Genomic DNA, 19,367 nt, shown 5'->3' with positions numbered 1-19,367 from the left:
GTGGACAGTTTTTGCTTTTATTTTATTCCTACTGCTCTCCAGAATATTTTGTTAAATTTTTCTTTTAAATCTGCCTTACAATTTCTGAATTTTGGGCCGTTATATTTTGTGCCGATTTTGATGGGCCTAATCAAGGGGAAGTATTCTCTGGGGGCATGCTTTCAGGCTGCTTTGCATTATTACCGAGTGAACTATGCTGTCTTGAAAACTCCATAAAAAATAGCCCTAAATGAAAAAGCCCACATGTCAGGACTATGAACATTTTGATTACCTTTTGTGCATTACTGCCCTTTTCCAAGATGGTGTCTTTGGTCTCATGTGCACTGTGTCTTCCTGCTATATAACTCCACCCCAGCCTTCAGTCTGTGCTAGAGTATTCTGCCTTGCATCCAGCTCCTGATGACTCCCTGGCTTTGCACCTGCACCTGCTCCTGTGAACCTGTGTGGAGATCCTGCTACTCTGCTCTGAGTTCCTGCTGCATACACCAGTTTCCAGTAATCCTCCTTCATCTGCTGCTTGTGTTTGTTTCCATATGCATTTGCTGGACATGTAAGCTGTTGCTGCTCTGCTTAAACCTGAGACTATTAACCAGGCCTCCCTGGTTGAGCTAAGATATGATTTGAACTGCCTAATAAGCATATCTATCTGTGTTTGGACTACCAAGGACTTATTCGTGTCAAGTATCCTCAAGAATAATTGTGCTTCATAGACTTTCTGCTTGATTGCATTTTCCTCTGAAGTTTCCTATAGACTGCTAAGCTGCGTTTAATATTTACACCAAGTGTTGTGGACTTGAGTTTCTCTCTGCACCTGTTTGAATCACCGTGTGATAATATAGACTTTACCACTTATAAAACTGTGTCCTGTAGTTGTCTTGTTCCATGCAAAGAGTCTCCTGAGTTATCCCTTATAATCATTACACCACATCTCTGGAACTTGGAGACACAAATAAAATATGAGCAAAAATGGTCCAGTTTTGACAGGTCCCTTTTTAACCAAGTAGTCAGATCAAGCACCGTAAATAAAAGTGAGGTGAAAAAATGAATAGTGCTACAGAAATGACTACAGCGGTAAATTGAACATATTAGTTGTCGATTTTCAGTATATGATTGCATAGAATATGGTGCACATTGTTACAAATAATATTTTTTTTTAGTTGAAGAATTACCCACTAATATAAAGAAATATCTCATACAGAGTAACTGCAGACTTGTTGTAGTTGTCTTACAACTACAAGCGTCCATCACATTTTATGAGAAAGTGCAATATGCACTGTTATTCTTATTGGTCAGTGGGGTCTGTCTGGTGACAAAATTATAGTTACAAGAGGAACCAAGAGAACATTGTGGCTCTTGTACAAGATCCATGACAGAGGTGTAAACATAGGCTTAGGCACAAGACTACTGAAGCATTTATGTGTGCCTACTCAAGCCATATCCCATTCATGTCCTCATCCCAAGTAAATAGCGCAAGTCAGTGTATGAAAAAAAACATGAGAGAAAAGTGAAACAACTTTTATCTTTTTATATATTGCACCATTATTTACTTCAATATCCAATATAAATCTGCAATCTAATGTTTTCTATTTGAAGCTTCCTGCTTTGAAAATTAGCAGCACAGCAAAAACTCAGCAGAAATTTGGAAAGAACCACCCACCTAAAAATCAGTGGCAAGACACTACTGAATCTCTAGAACTTGAAAAATTTAGGTAGGTAAAATATTCCGTACCTTTTGTAAATGCAATGACAATATTTGTATCTTTATTACTATTCGTTACGAGTGAATGATGTTTTTTTTTTTCTAATTTTTAGCATTAACTACAAAAATGAAAGAAATTTTAAGGAGCACTCGCAACATAACTTATTCCTTGACATATTCATGGCTCTGGTAAAGAATAGGCTTGGATGCAGGTAAAATAACAAAAAAAACACACATTTGAATGTTTTATTCTTGGCTCCTTTAGACAACTTTATTTCAGGAATTACAAATATGTAAAATATTAATAATGAGTCTGCACATTGAATGCAATTCATATGATTTCACAGAATATTGCAGATTTTTAAGCAAATATTTAATCCCTAAAGACAAAAATGTGCAGCTGTGTGGAATTGTAAAGATCTCTTTAATTCCTGGAGTGTTGGGATTCCAGACATTCTTGTGCAGTTTTGCTGTGTGTCAGTCTCTCTTTTCGTTCCAAACCTAAATAAATGTATTACTCTCTTTGGCTTCCCTCGCAGCCCCGCCATTAATAACCATAGACATCTCCAGTCATACATCCCACGCTCTTCTCCCACTCACTGTATGTTCCACAAAGCCTCAGCTGGCAGTTTGGCTGGAAAATATTATACAGAAAACTAATAATGCATAATGATCTAATTAAATATGGAAGTTCAACAATTAGATCTAGGCTTCTTGTTCTAAAATATGTTGCTACTCACTTGTTTTTGTTTCCTTCTATTCTTCCAACACAGAGAATGGACTGACAGAGCTCCATCTGTTCATTTATTACGAGTATTGATCTGCTTGAGATTATTAATCCGGGACCCTTTTTATCAGGTATGGTTCTCATACATTGACTTGCCTTTTCAATGACATCAAGAACTGTGAAAAATGAATTTTCCTTCTAAAAACATTTATCGCTAAGGCTGGTTTCGCACTTGCGTTTTGATCTGCAGCGTTTGAAAAAAAAACGCAGGTGGTGAAAAAACGCATGTAAACGCGTGCAAGCGCTGCGTTTTTTAGACGCATGCGTTTTTGCATGCAGTAAAAAAACGCGGTGTTTTGACGCGTTAACATGCGTTCTTTCCTGCGTTTGCGATTTTGAAACGCATGCTGAGAAGTGTGTGACAGCTGCCAATCATCAAAATCAACTAGAAAACCCACTATTAATAGAATTAGCTAGGGTTAGGGTAGGGTTAGTGTTAGGGGTAGGGTTAGGGTTTGGATCCCTAGGGTTAGGGTTAGGGGTAGCTTTTTATTAGAAGAATGTCCTGGTCACCAGGTCACTGATAAGCCACCCCGCACCATCAAAGTGATAAAGGGATCCAAACCCTAACCCTACCCCTAACCCTACCCCTAACCCTAACCCTAGGGATCCTAACCCTAACCCTACCCCTAACCCTAACCCTTGGGATCCAAACCCTAACCCTAAACCTAACCCTAGGGATCCAAACCCTAACCCTAACCCTAACCCTAGGGATCCTAGGGATCCATAGGGATTGGCTATTATGTTGACCTGGTGACCAGGACATTCTTCTAATAAAAACCTTTGTTCAATGTGGACACCACAAGATATACGGTATTTCTATAGAGTACTAAAAATATAAACTCGGAGAGTATTCACTGTCATATTGTTAAGGTTAGGGTTAGGGGTAGGGTTAGGGTTAGGGTTAGGATCCTTTTATCACCCTGATGGTGGGGGGTGGCTTATCAGGGTGTATTCTTGTTTTTTTCTATAAAAACGCATGCGTTTAAAACGCAAGCAAACGCATGTACGCAAAAACGCATGCGTTTCCATAGACATGAATGTATTTTTGACGCAAATCAAACGCAAACGAACGCATGCATTTCCATGCATCAAAAAAAGCCTCTGAAAATTACTACATCTTGCCATTCTGCGACAGAGCGCATGCAGCAAAAAAACGCATGCGTCGTTAAACGTGGCAAAACGCATACAAAAAAAACGCATGCGTTTTTAAAGTTAAATATAGGGTAAAAACGCTGCAGATCAAAACGCAAGTGTGAAACCAGCCTTATCCATTGTATGCATAATTTTGAATCATTTTTATTAAACAAAACCACTTTACATACAGTTTTCAGTTTTCTTTCTCCAAACAGGAAGAGGAAATAATAACATAGTGTATTAACATAGCTACAGATTAGTTCAAGGCAATCGTAGTATTTTATATATAGATGTTAATTAACCAAAAACAAGTACAGAAATTGATATTAACCAGCCTTTGGGTAGAGACAAAATCCATCCATCTAACCTAGAGCTAAATTTTGTTGACTGTTCTGTCATAGGGTTCTAATTTTGATTCCTTCCTTTCTCCTTTTTCTCAAGGTGTAAGTGTAAGAGGAGGGAGGATAGAAATGATCGCTCTGTCTCTTATTAGTATGTAGGAAGGGAAAGCGGGAGTATCTAACCAGGGTCCCCACATCGACTCTCCTCTCTTTATAAATATAATATTATTCATTTTGTTCTTCAATTGTGGTAAGGTTGCAGAGTTTGGATCTAGCCAATGATGCGCCAGCAGTTTATGTTCATAAAAAAGAATTCTTGAGAAGCCCAAAGCTATTGTATAGTCTACGTCTATATTTTCCCCCTAAAGAACTAATATACATCTTCTGGGCTCTGGTTCCAGTCTCACCCCAAATACTCTCTCCACAAGATCCAAAACTCCATTCCAAAGGGCTTCTATGGAAATGCATTCCCACATCATGTGCATTAAATGAATGCATTCCCACATCATGTGCATTAAATGACCATTCTCGCTACCACACCTAGGGCATTTTGCGTTTGGGCGAATGTCTATTTTGAAACAAAAGCTTGGAGTTCTATACACTCTGTGGACAAGACGTATTTGTAATAATCTTTGCGATTCACAAGGTGATAACTTTGGGATTAGTTCAAGGATCTCTCTCCATTGTTCCAAAGAAATATATTCGAGCTACTCTTGCTATTTACTTAATCTTGTAGATATGTGAAATTAGCCCCCTAGTGGAGTCCGAGGAGGTGATAGTGTCAATGATTGAGTGTTCAGAAACTATTATAGATGATTGGCTTTTTTGAGAGTTGAAGGCATGCCTTAATTACAGGTAATGATAGAAAAGTTTGTGGGATAGATCAAACTAATTGAAATTGTGCAAACATTTTAAAGACTTTATCCTAAAATTTCTCAAGTCTGCTGATCCCTTTCCCCTCTCAATGTGTGAAGACTTTTAATTTAAAGAATTCAGGTACAAGGGGATTATTCCAGATTGGAGTGAATTTGGTATAACCTTTCACTCCCAGCATACCTTCCCCCTATCCCATACCTTAGACATCATGACGAAGGAGGAGGATCTAAACCAATCACCTGATAGTAATCCTATTTCTAAAACCCTAAGTGGGGAGCTCCAGGTGTATTCCCATAAGATCCAACCCCCCGACTTACCCTATACTATCTTTTTGAAACCACCCGTGAAAATGTTGCAATTGAAAAGCAATATCATATATCCATGGGTCTGGAATTGCCAACCCTCGCATATATTTATCCCAGCGAAGTGTCTCTATTTTATGACCGTATATCATGTGAATCCACACTGGGGAGTTATGCAATACATATAATAACTGTGGCATGAGAACCATTTTAATTAGGTTATTCCTACCAATAACTGACAGTGTAGATACGGCACCATGCATCTATTTTACTCCGAAATTTACCCATAAGCGAGAGTATGTTAAGATATGTGAAATTCATCGTCCCTACTACTCACATAGTCCCTAAGTATTTAAATTTGCTAACTATTTGTAATTGGGTCAACTCAACATTGAGGCATGATGGTAATGGATCCCCAGGTAATGGGACAGATTCATCCCAATTTCTTAGGAGGCCAGTCCATTTGTCAAAGATATTAACAATATTTATAGCATTGTATACATAGTTAACACATGATCACTGGGATCTAACCAATAGGACCCTTAGCCATTGCCAGACCAGGGGCCCCATAGTCCCTCGTGTGAATTGAACGGAGCAGAGCGCTACCCAGGTCTCTCTCATAGAAAAGAATAACGTTGTGATCGTTCATGTTCACTTCCACTCCATTCATGCAGGAAACCTTGGGAATCTCTTTTTGTTGATTGTTGTGGTGATAAAAATATTTTATCACTTATCTTGTAGATAAATGATAAGTGATCCATGTGTTTACTTAGAAAACCAAGAAGATGCCAAATGGTATTAGTGCTAAGACATGCTATATTATTCCCTGACTTTCTGATTTTCATCAGTTTATCCGGAAAACCACATCTTTATCGAAATACAGTACAAATGTCCGTTAATATCCTAACATAATATCAACATAACAGGCAGGTTGCATATTTTCCAACTGTGTAAAGATAACTACAGATGAAAGGATTAGGAGCATTGTTGAGCATTATTGATTTAGATGATTAGATATTATTTACTACAATTGTTACAATCCATCTGTTCTTTCAAGGCTTCACGTTCCAATATTGTTATGTCGGACACTGTTCAGACCAGGTCGTTCGACAGACAGCGGTAATTCCGCTTTTGACCACTATGCGCCCATTGGCGTCGGCTAGATTTCATCTAGCTGGTCCGGGGTTAACTTACCTGATGCTCGGATTGGAAGCTGGGCCATGCCCACTGCCTTTAAATAGTTCTCCTGAACATTGGGCGTCGCCGATTATAGCTTCTGTCTTGTGTGTTGTTATCTCGGTCTGGAGTGGTGAGCAAGTAGTTGGAGTATCGTTGCTGGTGGTGTATTTCCCTTTGTCTTATTTACTCCTTCCTATATTTGTATTTATTTTGCCCTGTGTACTTATTGTGTATTCCTGAGTGACTGCGGCGTGGTGTATATTTTCCGTTATCCTTGTCTGTGCTAACTGTGGGTATTGGTGTATAATCTTTTCACTGGGTGGTGGGCGGTGGTTTCAGCCTAGGGTTGAAACAGGAGACAGGGTGAGGTTCGAGGCCTAGACATGCACACCATCAGTGTAAACTCTAGGTAGAGGGTCAGTCAGGATTTCCCTAGTCTGAGGGAAATTGCAGGGGCCCGGGTTATTAGCTCTTGCCCACCTAGTCTCCCCGTGACATTATAATTGGCCTTTAAAACAAAAAAAAAAAAAAAAAAAAAAAAAAAAAGGGGTTTCCTTTTTTTTTTGTTTTGTCATGGATCCCATGACTTCCATAACCCGCCAGTTGGTGGCGCTGTCTCTACAGGTCACTGAGTTGAGGGGGGCAGTGCAGCAACAAGGACTAGCAGTATCTAATGTGCAAGCTGGAGTGACAGGTAGAGTTGCTGAGCCTAAGTTTCCTTTGCCTGAAAAATTTGCTGGGGAACGCAGTAAATTTGTTTCTTTTCGTGAAGCTTGCAAACTATATTTTGGTATGCGCCCGATCTTCTCGGGTAATGAGGCTCAGCGTGTGAGCCTGGTGTTGTCATTGTTAAGCGGGGATCCCCAAGCATGGGCGTTTTCTTTGCCATCTGATTCAGCTGCATTTGACTCTGTGGAGAGTTTTTTTTCCTTTCTTGGAAATATTTATGATGAACCTGACAGAATGGCTCTAGCAGAATCTAAGATACGCACTATTCGCCAGGGGGAGCGAGTTGCAGAGGATTACTGTTCTGAATTTCGTCGCTGGGCGATCGATACACAGTGGAATGATCCAGCGCTGCGGAGTCAGTTTATTCATGGGGTTTCTGGAAGGGTTAAAAAAGCCTTTCTGATGTACGAGACTCCTACTTCTCTAGACTCCACTATAAGTCTGTTTGTCCGCATTGATCGCCGTTTGCGTCAGGGGGAGCATGAGACATCGCCTATGGGAGAGGGTTTAGGTTCACGTGAGGTTGCTGCAGGTGAGCCCACGGAGCCTAGGCAAATCGCAGGGGTGTCACATGTGAAGCGTCGAGCCCCTGAGCTCAGGAAGCAGGGAGCCTGTTTTTACTGCGGTAAAACTGGTCATTTTATTAACTGTCCTCTGCTGTCTAAGAAAAACGCAACGGCGGAAAACTTCTAAGCTCAGAGGGTGTGGAGGAGACCAATCTGAGCTTATGTATATCCTCCATGGTGGTTTCTCAATGCATGCTCCCTGCTAAGGTTATTATCGCTGGCAGTGAGCTGCCAATTACTGTTTTTGTGGATAGTGGTTCAGCCACAAATCTCATTGATGAGGAGTTTGCGCGCACAGCAGGTTTTAGGATTGAAAAACTGCCTCATCCTATTTGCGTGGTCACCATCAATGCTGCTCCTCTCTCACAGGGGGAGATTACTGAATTTGTGGCTGAGGTGAAACTCCACATTGGGGTTTTACATTCCGAGCAGGTTACATGTAAGGTGCTCAGGAATCTTCCTGCTCGGGTGGTTTTGGGTTTTCCATGGTTGTCTATGCACAACCCGGTAATTGACTGGAAAACTCAGGACATAATTCAGTGGAGCGAGTTCTGCCAGGAGAATTGCCTGGCCACATGTGTGTCTGCTGTGACTTCAAGCGTTCCGGAGTCACTTCTGGATTTTGTGGATGTGTTCTCTGAGAAGGGTTGTTCAGAGTTGCCGCCACATCGTCCCCATGACTGTACTATCAGGTTTAAACCAGGGGCCAAATTGCCTAAAGCAAGGATGTTTAACATCTCCGGTCCGGAAAGACAAGCGTTAAAGGATTACATTGCTGAAAGTTTGAGCAAAGGGCACATCAGGCCTTCATCCTCGCCTGTGGCAGCAGGGTTCTTCTTCGTGAAGAAGAAAGATGGTGGATTACGCCCGTGTTTGGATTTCAGGGAGTTGAACCAGATTACGGTTCGTGATCCGTACCCTATGCCACTGATACCAGATTTGTTCAACCAGGTGGCAGGTGCTAAGTGGTTTACCAAGCTTGACCTCAGGGGGGCGTACAACCTCATAAGAGTACGTCAAGGTGATGAGTGGAAGACGGCTTTTAATACCCCTGAGGGTCATTTTGAAAATTTGGTGATGCCATTTGGGTTGACTAACGCACCTGCAGTGTTCCAACATTTCATTAATGATGTGTTCTCGCATGTTTTGGGGAAATTCGTTATCGTGTACCTCGATGACATTCTCATATATTCTTGCGACCGTGATACTCATTTAGGTCATGTCAGGCAGGTGTTACAGCTTCTCAGAGAGAATAAGCTGTATGCTAAACTTGAGAAATGTGTGTTTTCTGTTCAAGAGTTGCCTTTCTTGGGTTATATTGTTTCTGGTTTTAAAATGGACGCCGCTAAGGTGCAAGCGGTGCTGCATTGGGAACGGCCTGATAACCTGAAAGCACTTCAGCGGTTCCTTGGGTTTTCTAACTACTATAGGAAATTTATCAAGGATTTTTCCATCATTGCTAAACCGCTAACTGACATGACTAAAAAGGGTACCAATTTCTCCGTTTGGCCTGAGGCTGCTGTGCGCGCATTTGAATTTCATAAGAACAGTTTTGTTTCAGCCCCCATTCTTGTGCAGCCAGACGTATCAAGATCTTTTGTTGTAGAAGTCGATGCGTCTGAGGTTGGTGTAATTTGCGTCCATGCGCCTATTTTTCCAAGAAACTGTCGCCCGCCGAACGTAACTACGATATCGGCAACAGGGAGTTGTTGGCAATCAAGTTGGCCTTTGAGGAATGGCGACAATTCTTGAAGGGGTTGGTTCATCAGGTTACTGTTATTACCGATCATAAGAATCTGCTGTATTTGGAGTCAGCCAAGCGTCTGTCTCCCAGGCAGGCTCGCTGGGCATTGATTTTCACGCGGTTCAACTTTGTTGTCTCTTACAGACCAGGGTCTAAAAACACTAAGGCGGATGCTCTGTCCAGGTGTTTTCCGGGGGCAGAACCTCGGGAGGATCCTGTACCCATCCTCAAAAAGGGTGTTGTGGTTTCGGCTCTCACTACCGAGGTTGAGGCTGAGATTGCCGAGGCTCAGGAGGAGGTACCATCTGAGCTTCCCATCAACAAATCTTTTGTACCGCTTCATCTCCGCTTAAAGGTTTTGGCGGAGCATCATGATGCTGTCCTGGCTGGCCACCCAGGGGTTAGAGGTACCTTGGAGTTGGTGTCACGTCGGTTTTGGTGGCCCAAGATCCGACAGGTCGTGGTCTCATCCGTGTCAGCTTGTACTACGTGCGCTAGGGCTAAGACGCCCCGCTCCCGTCCTGTTGGCACACTACTTCCTCTTGAGGTACCTAGTAAGCCATGGACGGAAATCTCCATGGACTTTATCACTGACTTGCCCTCCTCAGCTGGGAACACGGTCATCTTGGTGATTGTTGATCGGTTTTCAAAAATGTCGCATTTTTTGTCTTTGCCTTCATTGCCTAACGCTAAAGGTACCGTCACATTAAGCGACGCTGCAGCGATAGCGACAACGATGCCGATCGCTGCAGCGTCGCTGTTTGATCGCTGGAGAGCTGTCACACAGACCGCTCTCCAGCGACCAACGATGCCGAGGTCCCCGGGTAACCAGGGTAAACATCGGGTTGCTAAGCGCAGGGCCGCGCTTAGTAACCCGATGTTTACCCTGGTTACCAGCGTAAAAGTAAAATAAACAAACAGTACATGCTCACCTGCGTGTCCCCCAGCGTCTGCTTCCTGACACTGACTGAGCTCCGGCCCTAACAGCACAGCGGTGACGTCACTGCTGTGCTTTCACTTTCACTTTAGGGCCCGATCTCAGTCAGAGCAGGAAGCAGACGCTGGGAGACGCGCAGGTGAGCATGTACTGTTTGTTTTTTTTACTTTTACGCTGGTAACCAGGGTAAACATCGGGTTACTAAGCGCGGCCCTGCGCTTAGTAACCCGATGTTTACCCTGGTTACCAGTGTAAAACATCGCTGGTATCGTTGCTTTTGGTGTCAAACACAACGATACACGGCGATCGGACGACCAAATAAAGTTCTGGACTTTATTCAGCGACCAGCGACATCACAGCAGGATCCTGATCGCTGCTGCGTGTCAAACTAAACGATATCGCTAGCGAGGACGCTGCAACGTCACGGATCGCTAGCGATATCGTTTAGTGTGACGGTACCTTAAGACTCTGACTCAGGTATTTGTGCAGGAGGTGGTCAGACTTCATGGGGTTCCGTCTGACATCGTGTCTGATAGGGGTACTCAGTTTGTGGCTAAATTTTGGAAAGCATTTTGCTCACGGCTGGGGATCAAGTTGTCTCATTCTTCGGCGTTTCATCCTCAGTCAAATGGTCAGACTGAGCGTATGAACCAAAATTTGGAACAGTACTTACGCTGCTTTGTCTCTGATAACCAGGAGGAGTGGTCTACGTTCCTTCCTTTGGCTGAATTTGCCATCAATAATCACCGTCAGGAGTCGTCTGGTTTTGTACTTTAAGTCAAAGGGGCTCTTCCGGCGTTCCGGAGGAAGATCAGTTAGGAGCACAATTGTCATCAGTCTGGAGGAGAGTTAAACAGCGCCTGTTGAGTGTGGGTGCTAGGTACAAACGTGTGGCTGACAGTAGGCGTGTGCCAGGTCCGGACCTGAGTGTGGATGACTGGGTGTGGTTATCCACAAAAAACATAAGACTCAAAATACCATCCCTTAAATTGGGTCCACGGTTTACTGGTCCATTTCGGGTCGCCGCTGTCATTAACCCTGTAGCGTACCAATTGGAGCTTCCTACGGTATATAAGATACACAACGTGTTCCACAGATCGTTGCTAAAAAAGACGGTTGGTCTTGTGGATGCGACACCCATGCCTTCTCCAGTCTTGGTGGATGGTAATTTGGAATTCAAAGTCTCCAAGGTGGTTGACTCTCGTGTAGTGCGCTGTTGTGAACTCTATTTTTGGGCTCCCTCTAGTGGTCACAAGCGGTACTGTGTAGTGTTGTCTTTCTGCAGGTTGGCAGCATCAGCTGGTTCGTTATCCTTGGTTGGTTTCCTATTTAGCTCACCTGGATACTCAGTTCCTTGCCTGCTCTCAATTTATTCAGTGTTCTTCAGATTCCTTGTGACTACCTTGCTCCCAGTCCCTCCAAGACAAGCTAAGTTTTTGTTTGTTTATTTTTTGATTATCAGCATTCATCATTAGTGTTGAGCATTCCGATACCGCAAGTATCGGGTATCGGCCGATATTTGCTGTATCGGAATTCCGATACCGAGATCCGATACTTTTGTGGTATCGGGTATCGGTATCGAAACAACATTAATGTAAAAATGTGTAAAAGAGAGAATTAAAATAAAAAATATTGCTATACTCACCTCTCCGACGCAGCCTGCACCTTACCGAGGGAAGCGGCAGCGTTCTTTGTTTAAAATTCGCGCTTTTCTTTCCTTACGTGAAGTCCCGGCTTTGTGATTGGTTGCGTCGCAGTCACATGGGCGACGCAACCAATCACAGCAAGCCGTGACGTAATTTCAGGTCCTTAAGGATTTTAAAATTACGTCCCGGCTTTGTGATTGGTTGCGTCGCAGTCACATGGGCGACGCAACCAATCACAAGCCGTGACGTCACGGGAGGCTGGACACGCGCGCATTTTAAAATGCGCGCTTGTCCAGCCTCCCGGCTTGTGATTGGTTGACCGCGACGCAACCAATCACAAGCCGGGACGTCACGGGAGGCTGGACAAGCGCGCATTTTAAAATGCGCGCGTGTCCAGCCTCCCGGCTTGTGATTGGTTGACCGCGAAGCAACCAATCACAAGCCGGGACGTCACGGGAGGTTGGACAAGCGCGCATTTTAAAATGCGCGCGTGTCCAGCCTCCCGGCTTGTGATTGGTTGACCGCGACGCAACCAATCACAAAGCCGGGACGTAATTTTAAAATCCTGAAGGACCTGAAATTACGTCACGGCTTGCTGTGATTGGTTGCGTCGCCCATGTGACTGCGACGCAACCAATCACAACGCCGGAACGTAATTTTAAAATCCTGAAGGACCTGAAATTACGTCACGGCTTGCTGTGATTGGTTGCGTCCCGGCCACATGGGCGGCACGCGACCAATCACAAGCCGGGACTTCACGTAAAGGAAAGAAAAGCGCGAATTTTAAACAAAGAACGCTGCCGCTTCCCTCGGTAAGGTGCAGGCTGCGTCAGAGAGGTGAGTATAGCAATATTTTTTATTTTAATTCTTTCTTTTACACATTAATATGGTTCCCAGGGCCTGAAGGAGAGTTTCCTCTCCTTCAGACCCTGGGAACCATCAGGGATACCGTCCGATACATGAGTCCCATTGACTTGTATTGGTATCGGGTATCGGTATCGGATTGGATCCGATACTTTGCCGGTATCGGCCGATACTTTCCGATACCGATACTTTCAAGTATCGGACGGTATCGCTCAACACTATTCATCATGTTTCTTGTCCAGCTTGCTAAAATGTGATTTCCTCGCTTGCTGGTTGCTCTAGGGGACTGAGTTTCTCCCCCCCCACACCGTTAGTTGGTGCGGGGGTTCTTGAAATCTCAGTGTGGATATTTTGTAAGGGTTTTTTACTGACCGCACAGACCCCTTTTCTATTTTCTGCTATCTAGTATTAGTGGGCCTCATTTGCTGAATCTGCTTTCACCCCTGTGTATGTGCCTTCCTCTTACCTCACCGTTATTATTTGTTGGGGGCTTCTATATCTTTGGGGATTATTTCTCTGGAGGCAAGTGAGGTCTTTCTTTCTCTCTAGGGGTAGTTAGTTCCTCAGGCTGGCTCGAGACGTCTAGGATTTTAGTCACGTTCACCGGCTACTTCTAGTGTGTTGGATAGGTTCAGATTTGCGGTCAGTCCAGTTTACCACCTCCCTAGAGCTTGTCCTATGTTTTGTTACTTAGCTGGAGTATTTTGTGATCCTCAACCACTAAGGATCATAACAGTGCGCCGCACTTTACAGTACTTGGTACACTGGCGTGGTTATGGGCCTGAGGAAAGGTCCTGGGTACCAGCCTCGGACGTTCATGCGGACCGGCTGGTCAGGTTGTTTCACCGCCGTCATCCAGACAATCCGGGTCCTATAAGCTGTGAGGGCCATGGGGTCCCTCGTAGAAGGCGGGGTACTGTCATGTCGGACACTGTTCAGACCAGGTCGTTCGACAGACAGCGGTAATTTCGCTTTTGACCACTATGCGCCCATTGGCGTTGGCTAGATTTCATCTAGCTGGTCCGGGGTTAATTTACCTGGTGCTCTGATTGGTAGCTAGGCCATGCCCACTGCCTTTAAATAGTTCTCCTGAACATTGGGCGTCGCCGATTATAGCTTCTGTCTTGTGCGTTGTTATCTCGGTCTGGAGTGGTGAGCTAGTAGTTGGAGTATCGTTGCTGGTGGTGTATTTCCCTTTGTCTTATTTACTCCTTCCTATATTTGTATTTATTTTGCCCTGTGTACTTATTGTGTATTCCTGAGTGACTGCGGCGTGGTGTATATTTTCCTTTATCCTTGTCTGTGCTAACTGTGGGTATTGGTGTATAATCTTTTCACTGGGTGGTGGGCAGTGGTTTCAGCCTAGGGTTGAAACAGGAGACAGGATGAGGTTCGAGGCCTAGACATGCACACCATCAGTGTAAACTCTAGGTAGAGGGTCAGTCAGGATTTCCCTAGTCTGAGGGAAATTGCAGGGGCCCGGGTTATTAGCTCTTGCCCACCTAGTCTCCCCGTGACAATTATTTTACAGTGGTCATAAAGTAGCTTTTGACACTATTTCTATATGGAAACATGGAAATGGTGGTGAGATAAGCTTTACCACAACTTCTCCTCAACTTCTCCAACAACTTCTGCTCTAGCCTCATTGTACCTTATCGCACCCATTTTCCTCCAACTTGGTAAATATTATCATCCTCTGGGAGAACCTTAATTAAATTCACATCTCATATCCAAGGTTCCTAGAGACACCATATGTATGTGGTGAAGCATTTTCGATGGATTTTTGTGTTATTACTTATCGTCACAATAATTGATTTGTTTCATCAAATAAGGCCAGGTTCACATTGCATTTTTGCCACACATCAATGACAATGTTGGTGCTTCCATCCCAAGACCTAAAAATAGAATTCTTGTAGAACCCCTGACGTAACCAATGACTTTCTTGAGACACCCTGTTTTGGCAGTTTCCAACTTTTTGAGATGGGCACAGAAGCATGGTCTAATTCACACCTCAACCAACTTCGTCTACCTCATTACAGTCAAAGGCCCTGTTGGGGGTTCCGCCATATTCCTGCTTTTCAGGACTTCACCTAATGTAGCCACTGATGTTGGCCCAAACGTTGTAGTAGTAGCAGAGATGGCAAATGTGAAATAATGGTGTTTTTGAATGAAGGTCAGATGGCCAATAGCAGGAACCTACTGAAAAGTAACAAAGGGTTTTATTGCAATTTTTCGAGTGTATCCTGGAGAAAAGAGGAATATAAGCTTTACCTCAAAGGCCTTGTTGTGTTTCAAGTTTTCATGGTTCATGGACTCACAGATTGATAAAATATCAAACTGAGCTTTTATTCACCCTTCTGAGATCCAGCGATGTCTCTCCACTGCTGCTCCCATCTTTATCGATTGGCTGTAGCCGTGACTCTTTGTCTATAACTGCTGTCAATGTAGAGCCCAGGTATTGGCTGCAGCAGTTAAATGAGCTCTCGTCATGATTTCACCGCTGCGGCTGATCAACAAAGACTGGATCAGTGGCAAGGAGGATTCATTGGACACAAAGAAGATAAGTAATTGCTCACTTTATTTTTGCAGTCTGTAATCCAGTGGTCTACAAACAATAGAACAAGACAACTCCTTTAATATTTCCCTTTATTTTTCATCCACTTCTGGCTTTGGCTCACTGTTAACTGTATTTGTGATTCCATCCTAGTAGAGGATCATTCCTGGGCGGAAGGAGACATATTTTTAATACACTGAAAACAATAGTATTAAAAATCAGATGACTTTCCCCACACCTCAGCGGCTCCTACTGTTGAATAGAATACCGAGATTGCGCGTTTTCAGACTTGCTTTACCAATTCTCCATGCATGCCAGAGTTCATCTATGTTTAACGACCGGCCAGAAAACATTGCAATGACTGATGACATGGTGCATGACTATAAACCTCATATCAACCAGTAGCTTTGTTGGAAAATCTTTTACTTTGTATTTTAGATCTAAGGAAAGCTTGCATTTATTTATACTCCTAGAAAATCCATTAATAATTTCAAAGAGTTGAGCAAAAAGTTTTGCAAGACCCTAATCCAGTATCAATGATGGTAGTCCGTGCCTGCTGTATCAGCCCCCTGCTAACCTCCTCTTGCTGGCGCCTTTCTGTGGTCTAATTCACAGACCCACAGACTTGCATTACTTATTTTAATCTCATCCTCGGATCAATATCGGACATGTCTTTGATTTTCCGGAGACCTTCGATTTTGTGAAAAATCATGGGCATGTGAATGGCCCCATAGACTATAACAGGTACGAGTGCTACCCGTGAAAACCAAGGCCAGCGCTCCTACGGGAATTTTGGACATCTGAATGAGCCCTTAGGAAATTGCGTTCTCACTGTACTAGCAAGTGAGTGCTAAGCTAACACTTTTACAAAAAAGAAAGCACCTATTAGAAATCCCTGCATTCATAAAGCAAATATTTTTGTACATTTTTTTGAGATGTTAAAAATATAAAGTAGGATTTCCTCTTTGTTATCCGTGTGTATTGTCAGATTTTATACTTTGCCAATTATATACCGTACATGGTTTGACAACACAATAACATTTGGAGCCTCAATTTAAAGACAAATTTATACTTTATATTAATATAATTGTTATTACGTGAATTGTATTATTATTCTTACTATTATCATCTAACTTTTTTTTTCAATTAGGGAAAGCTTCATCAAATTAATGGAGTTGAAATTCTTGCACAGGTAATCCATTTTTTTAAAATTTCCTTGTTAAGTAATTATTTAGAAATGAAGAAATTGAAACAATTAGTAACATCAGTAGTACAAGTGAAAATAAAAAAGTTTTTAATATATATCTTTCCCCATTTATCAGATTCCACTTTTCTGAATTCACTGCTCAGATCTGCCTTCTGTGAAAACAGGTTTTCACCTGACTGAGAGATCAGGTTATATTTTCTTCCTATATACAGTAGCAGAAGTGTCAGAGAGAGGAGAAGAAAGGAGCTGACTGAGAGATCAGGTTACATTTTATTCCTATATACAGTAGCAGAAGTGTCAGAGAGAGGAGAAGGGGAAAGGAGCTGACTGAGAGATCAGGTTACATTTTCTTCTTATATGCAGTAGCAGAAGTGTCAGAGAGAGGAGGAGGAGAAAGGACCTGACTGAGAGATCAGGTTACATTTTCTTCCTATATGCAGTAGCAGAAGTATCAGAGAGAGGAGGAGAACGAGAAAGGAGCTGACTGAGAGATCAGATTATATTTTTCTATATACAGTAGCAGAAGTGTCAGAGAGAGAGGAGGAGGAGAAAGGAGCTGACTGAGAGATCAGGTTATATTTTCTTCCTATTGTGATATTTCTCCACTATCTGTGGACGGGGAATACTCACTTGGCCGGTCGTTGAGGCATACGCTGGGACACTCAGGGTTAAAACAAAAGTACATTCGGTTTACTAATACACAGCATAAACCGAATCTCAGGTACTTGGAACATGCAGCACCCCGTGCACCATCTGGCCCTTCGTTCATCTTTACCTTACCCACGGTCCTTGCTGAGCCTTGGTGTGCCTAACACGGATTAGTGTCAGTTAACTGTCCATGACGACTGCCCAGATTCCCGGATACCTCTTATCCTCAGAGGTGTCCTCTCCGGAGGTATACCACAGGCCTCCTCTCTCTGGCTCAGCCTAGCCAGCACTGCCCATGCACAAAACACACGGATTCCATCTTGAATCTTCAGACACACCCCCTTGAGTGGGGTATGTAGATGACTGGACCCACCCATCTCTCCTAGTCACCTGGAAGCTTTCCCAATGTATAGTAACCCTCAGCAGTAGATCTGCTGAGCAAAACAACCCCAGGCTTCCATCACAGGGCCACCCACCTCTGTGATACATACCGCCCATTAACCACATGGCCACCCGCCATACCACACTATATACAGTAGCAGAAGTGTCAGAGAGGAGGAGGAGAAAGGATCAAGGCAGAAATAGCGGCAGAAACGCTGCAGCATGTTCACCTGAAACTATAATAAGTACTTATATCTGGTTTTACATGTTGTTATGATATTTTTACTGTTCGTGGAAAAAGCAGAAGAGTATACAGACAAGTAGCACAGGATCACAAATAATTCTTTCTCTGAGGTAAAACATTTCAAAGCCTGTTTTTTTTTAAATGTTTTATCTCACAAAAATAATCAGCTTTGTTCCCCTACTGTCCTGTCTGTATACTCTATTTTGCCTTCTCCCCTGGCCAGATGTGGCATGATCAGACCATGCTCCTGTACAGTCAGACACAGACATTACACAGTACACAGCAGGGGCACATTTATAAGATTATTTCAGCATAGGAACATTTTATTTAAAAACAACCAATTGTGGAAATTATTATTATTCCAAGATCTATTGATTAAAATAACCTTTTAAATTAATTTTATTCATAGGAAAACCCCTTCAAATTCACATTTGTGCCCCAACATTCCCCCTTCTCCTGATAGAGGGTAGAAGAGTGTGTTTTTGTGTTGTGTGTTATGTTGTGTTATCTGTCACTATGCTTTTTTTACAGCTATTCAATACCATGTGGTATATATATATATTTTTTCAAAGTACCGTATATACTTGAGTATAAGTTGACCCGAGTATAAGCCGAGGCACCTAATTTTCTGGGAAAAATCTGGGAAAACTTAATGACTTGAGTATAAGCCTGGTATGCATTATCCCCTCATCCCTATCCTTGTATGCATGACTCCTTATCCCCATCCTGGTTTACATGGCTCCTCATCCCCATCCTCGTTTACATGGCTCCTCATCCCTATCCTGGTCTGCATGGCTCTTCATCCCCATCCTTGTATGCATGGCTCCTCATACCTCTCCTGGTCTGTATGGCTCCTCATTCCTATCCTGGTCTGCATGGCTCCTCATCCCTATCCTTGTATGCATGCCCCCCATCAAAAAACATTAAAAAAATAAACCATCCTACTTGCCTTCCTGCGCTTCCTTGCATCGTCTTGTTCAGGTGCAAGCAGCTGACTTATGCTTGTAAGCAGTGCATGGCAGGGACATAATGTGCTGCTTACAAGGAGAGCACAGCTGCCGGAATACTCACTGCTCTCCACGCCAGGTCTATGGGCATGGAGGGCAGAGAGTATTCATTGCTATTAAGTAGCACGCACAGTGTGTGCCCTCGACTTAAGAGAAATGAATATTCACTTCTCTCCACTCCCAGTGCTTTAGCGGCAGCCGGCTCCTGCCTCCTGTGACCCCCTGCTCCGCCGCTGCCCCTCCATGTTCTGGACTCTCACTCGAGTATAACCTGAACAAAAAATGTGCCAAAAAACTCGCTTATACTCAAGTATATACAGTAACATTCTGGCTAATGGCCGACATATGCCACTACATGACCTCACAGTGGTTTATGTTGGATGTGTATATCAGAGAATACTCCTAACATACACCTCCTATGTATAACTCCAGCATGTTAACAGAACCTTACATTGCAATAATTCTTTTGTTGCCTAACTTTAGTCTATAGTTGCCTCAAAAAGTGCCTGGTGTAGGGAC

At 43.2% G+C, this 19,367-nt stretch overlaps 1 protein-coding gene across 5 annotated transcripts in view; it reads left to right on the top strand.

Moving 5' to 3' along the window:
- Positions 1-19,367, top strand: part of NEK10 (NIMA related kinase 10) — a 407,343-nt gene that overhangs the window by 92,491 nt on the left and 295,485 nt on the right. For all 5 annotated transcript variants that reach the window (XM_077268950.1, XM_077268949.1, XM_077268946.1 and 2 more), the window contains exons 4-7: positions 1,594-1,709; positions 1,813-1,911; positions 2,473-2,557; positions 16,512-16,553. In XM_077268950.1, coding sequence (XP_077125065.1) covers positions 1,594-1,709; positions 1,813-1,911; positions 2,473-2,557; positions 16,512-16,553 — 342 coding nt within the window. The remainder of the gene's footprint in view (positions 1-1,593; positions 1,710-1,812; positions 1,912-2,472; positions 2,558-16,511; positions 16,554-19,367) is intronic.

The sequence above is a fragment of the Ranitomeya variabilis genome, chromosome 6 (genome assembly GCF_051348905.1).
Source record: "Ranitomeya variabilis isolate aRanVar5 chromosome 6, aRanVar5.hap1, whole genome shotgun sequence".
Taxonomy (NCBI): Eukaryota; Metazoa; Chordata; class Amphibia; order Anura; family Dendrobatidae; genus Ranitomeya; species Ranitomeya variabilis.
Note: the sequence above shows the minus strand (reverse complement) of the source record. Positions and strands in the feature narration are given on the sequence as shown.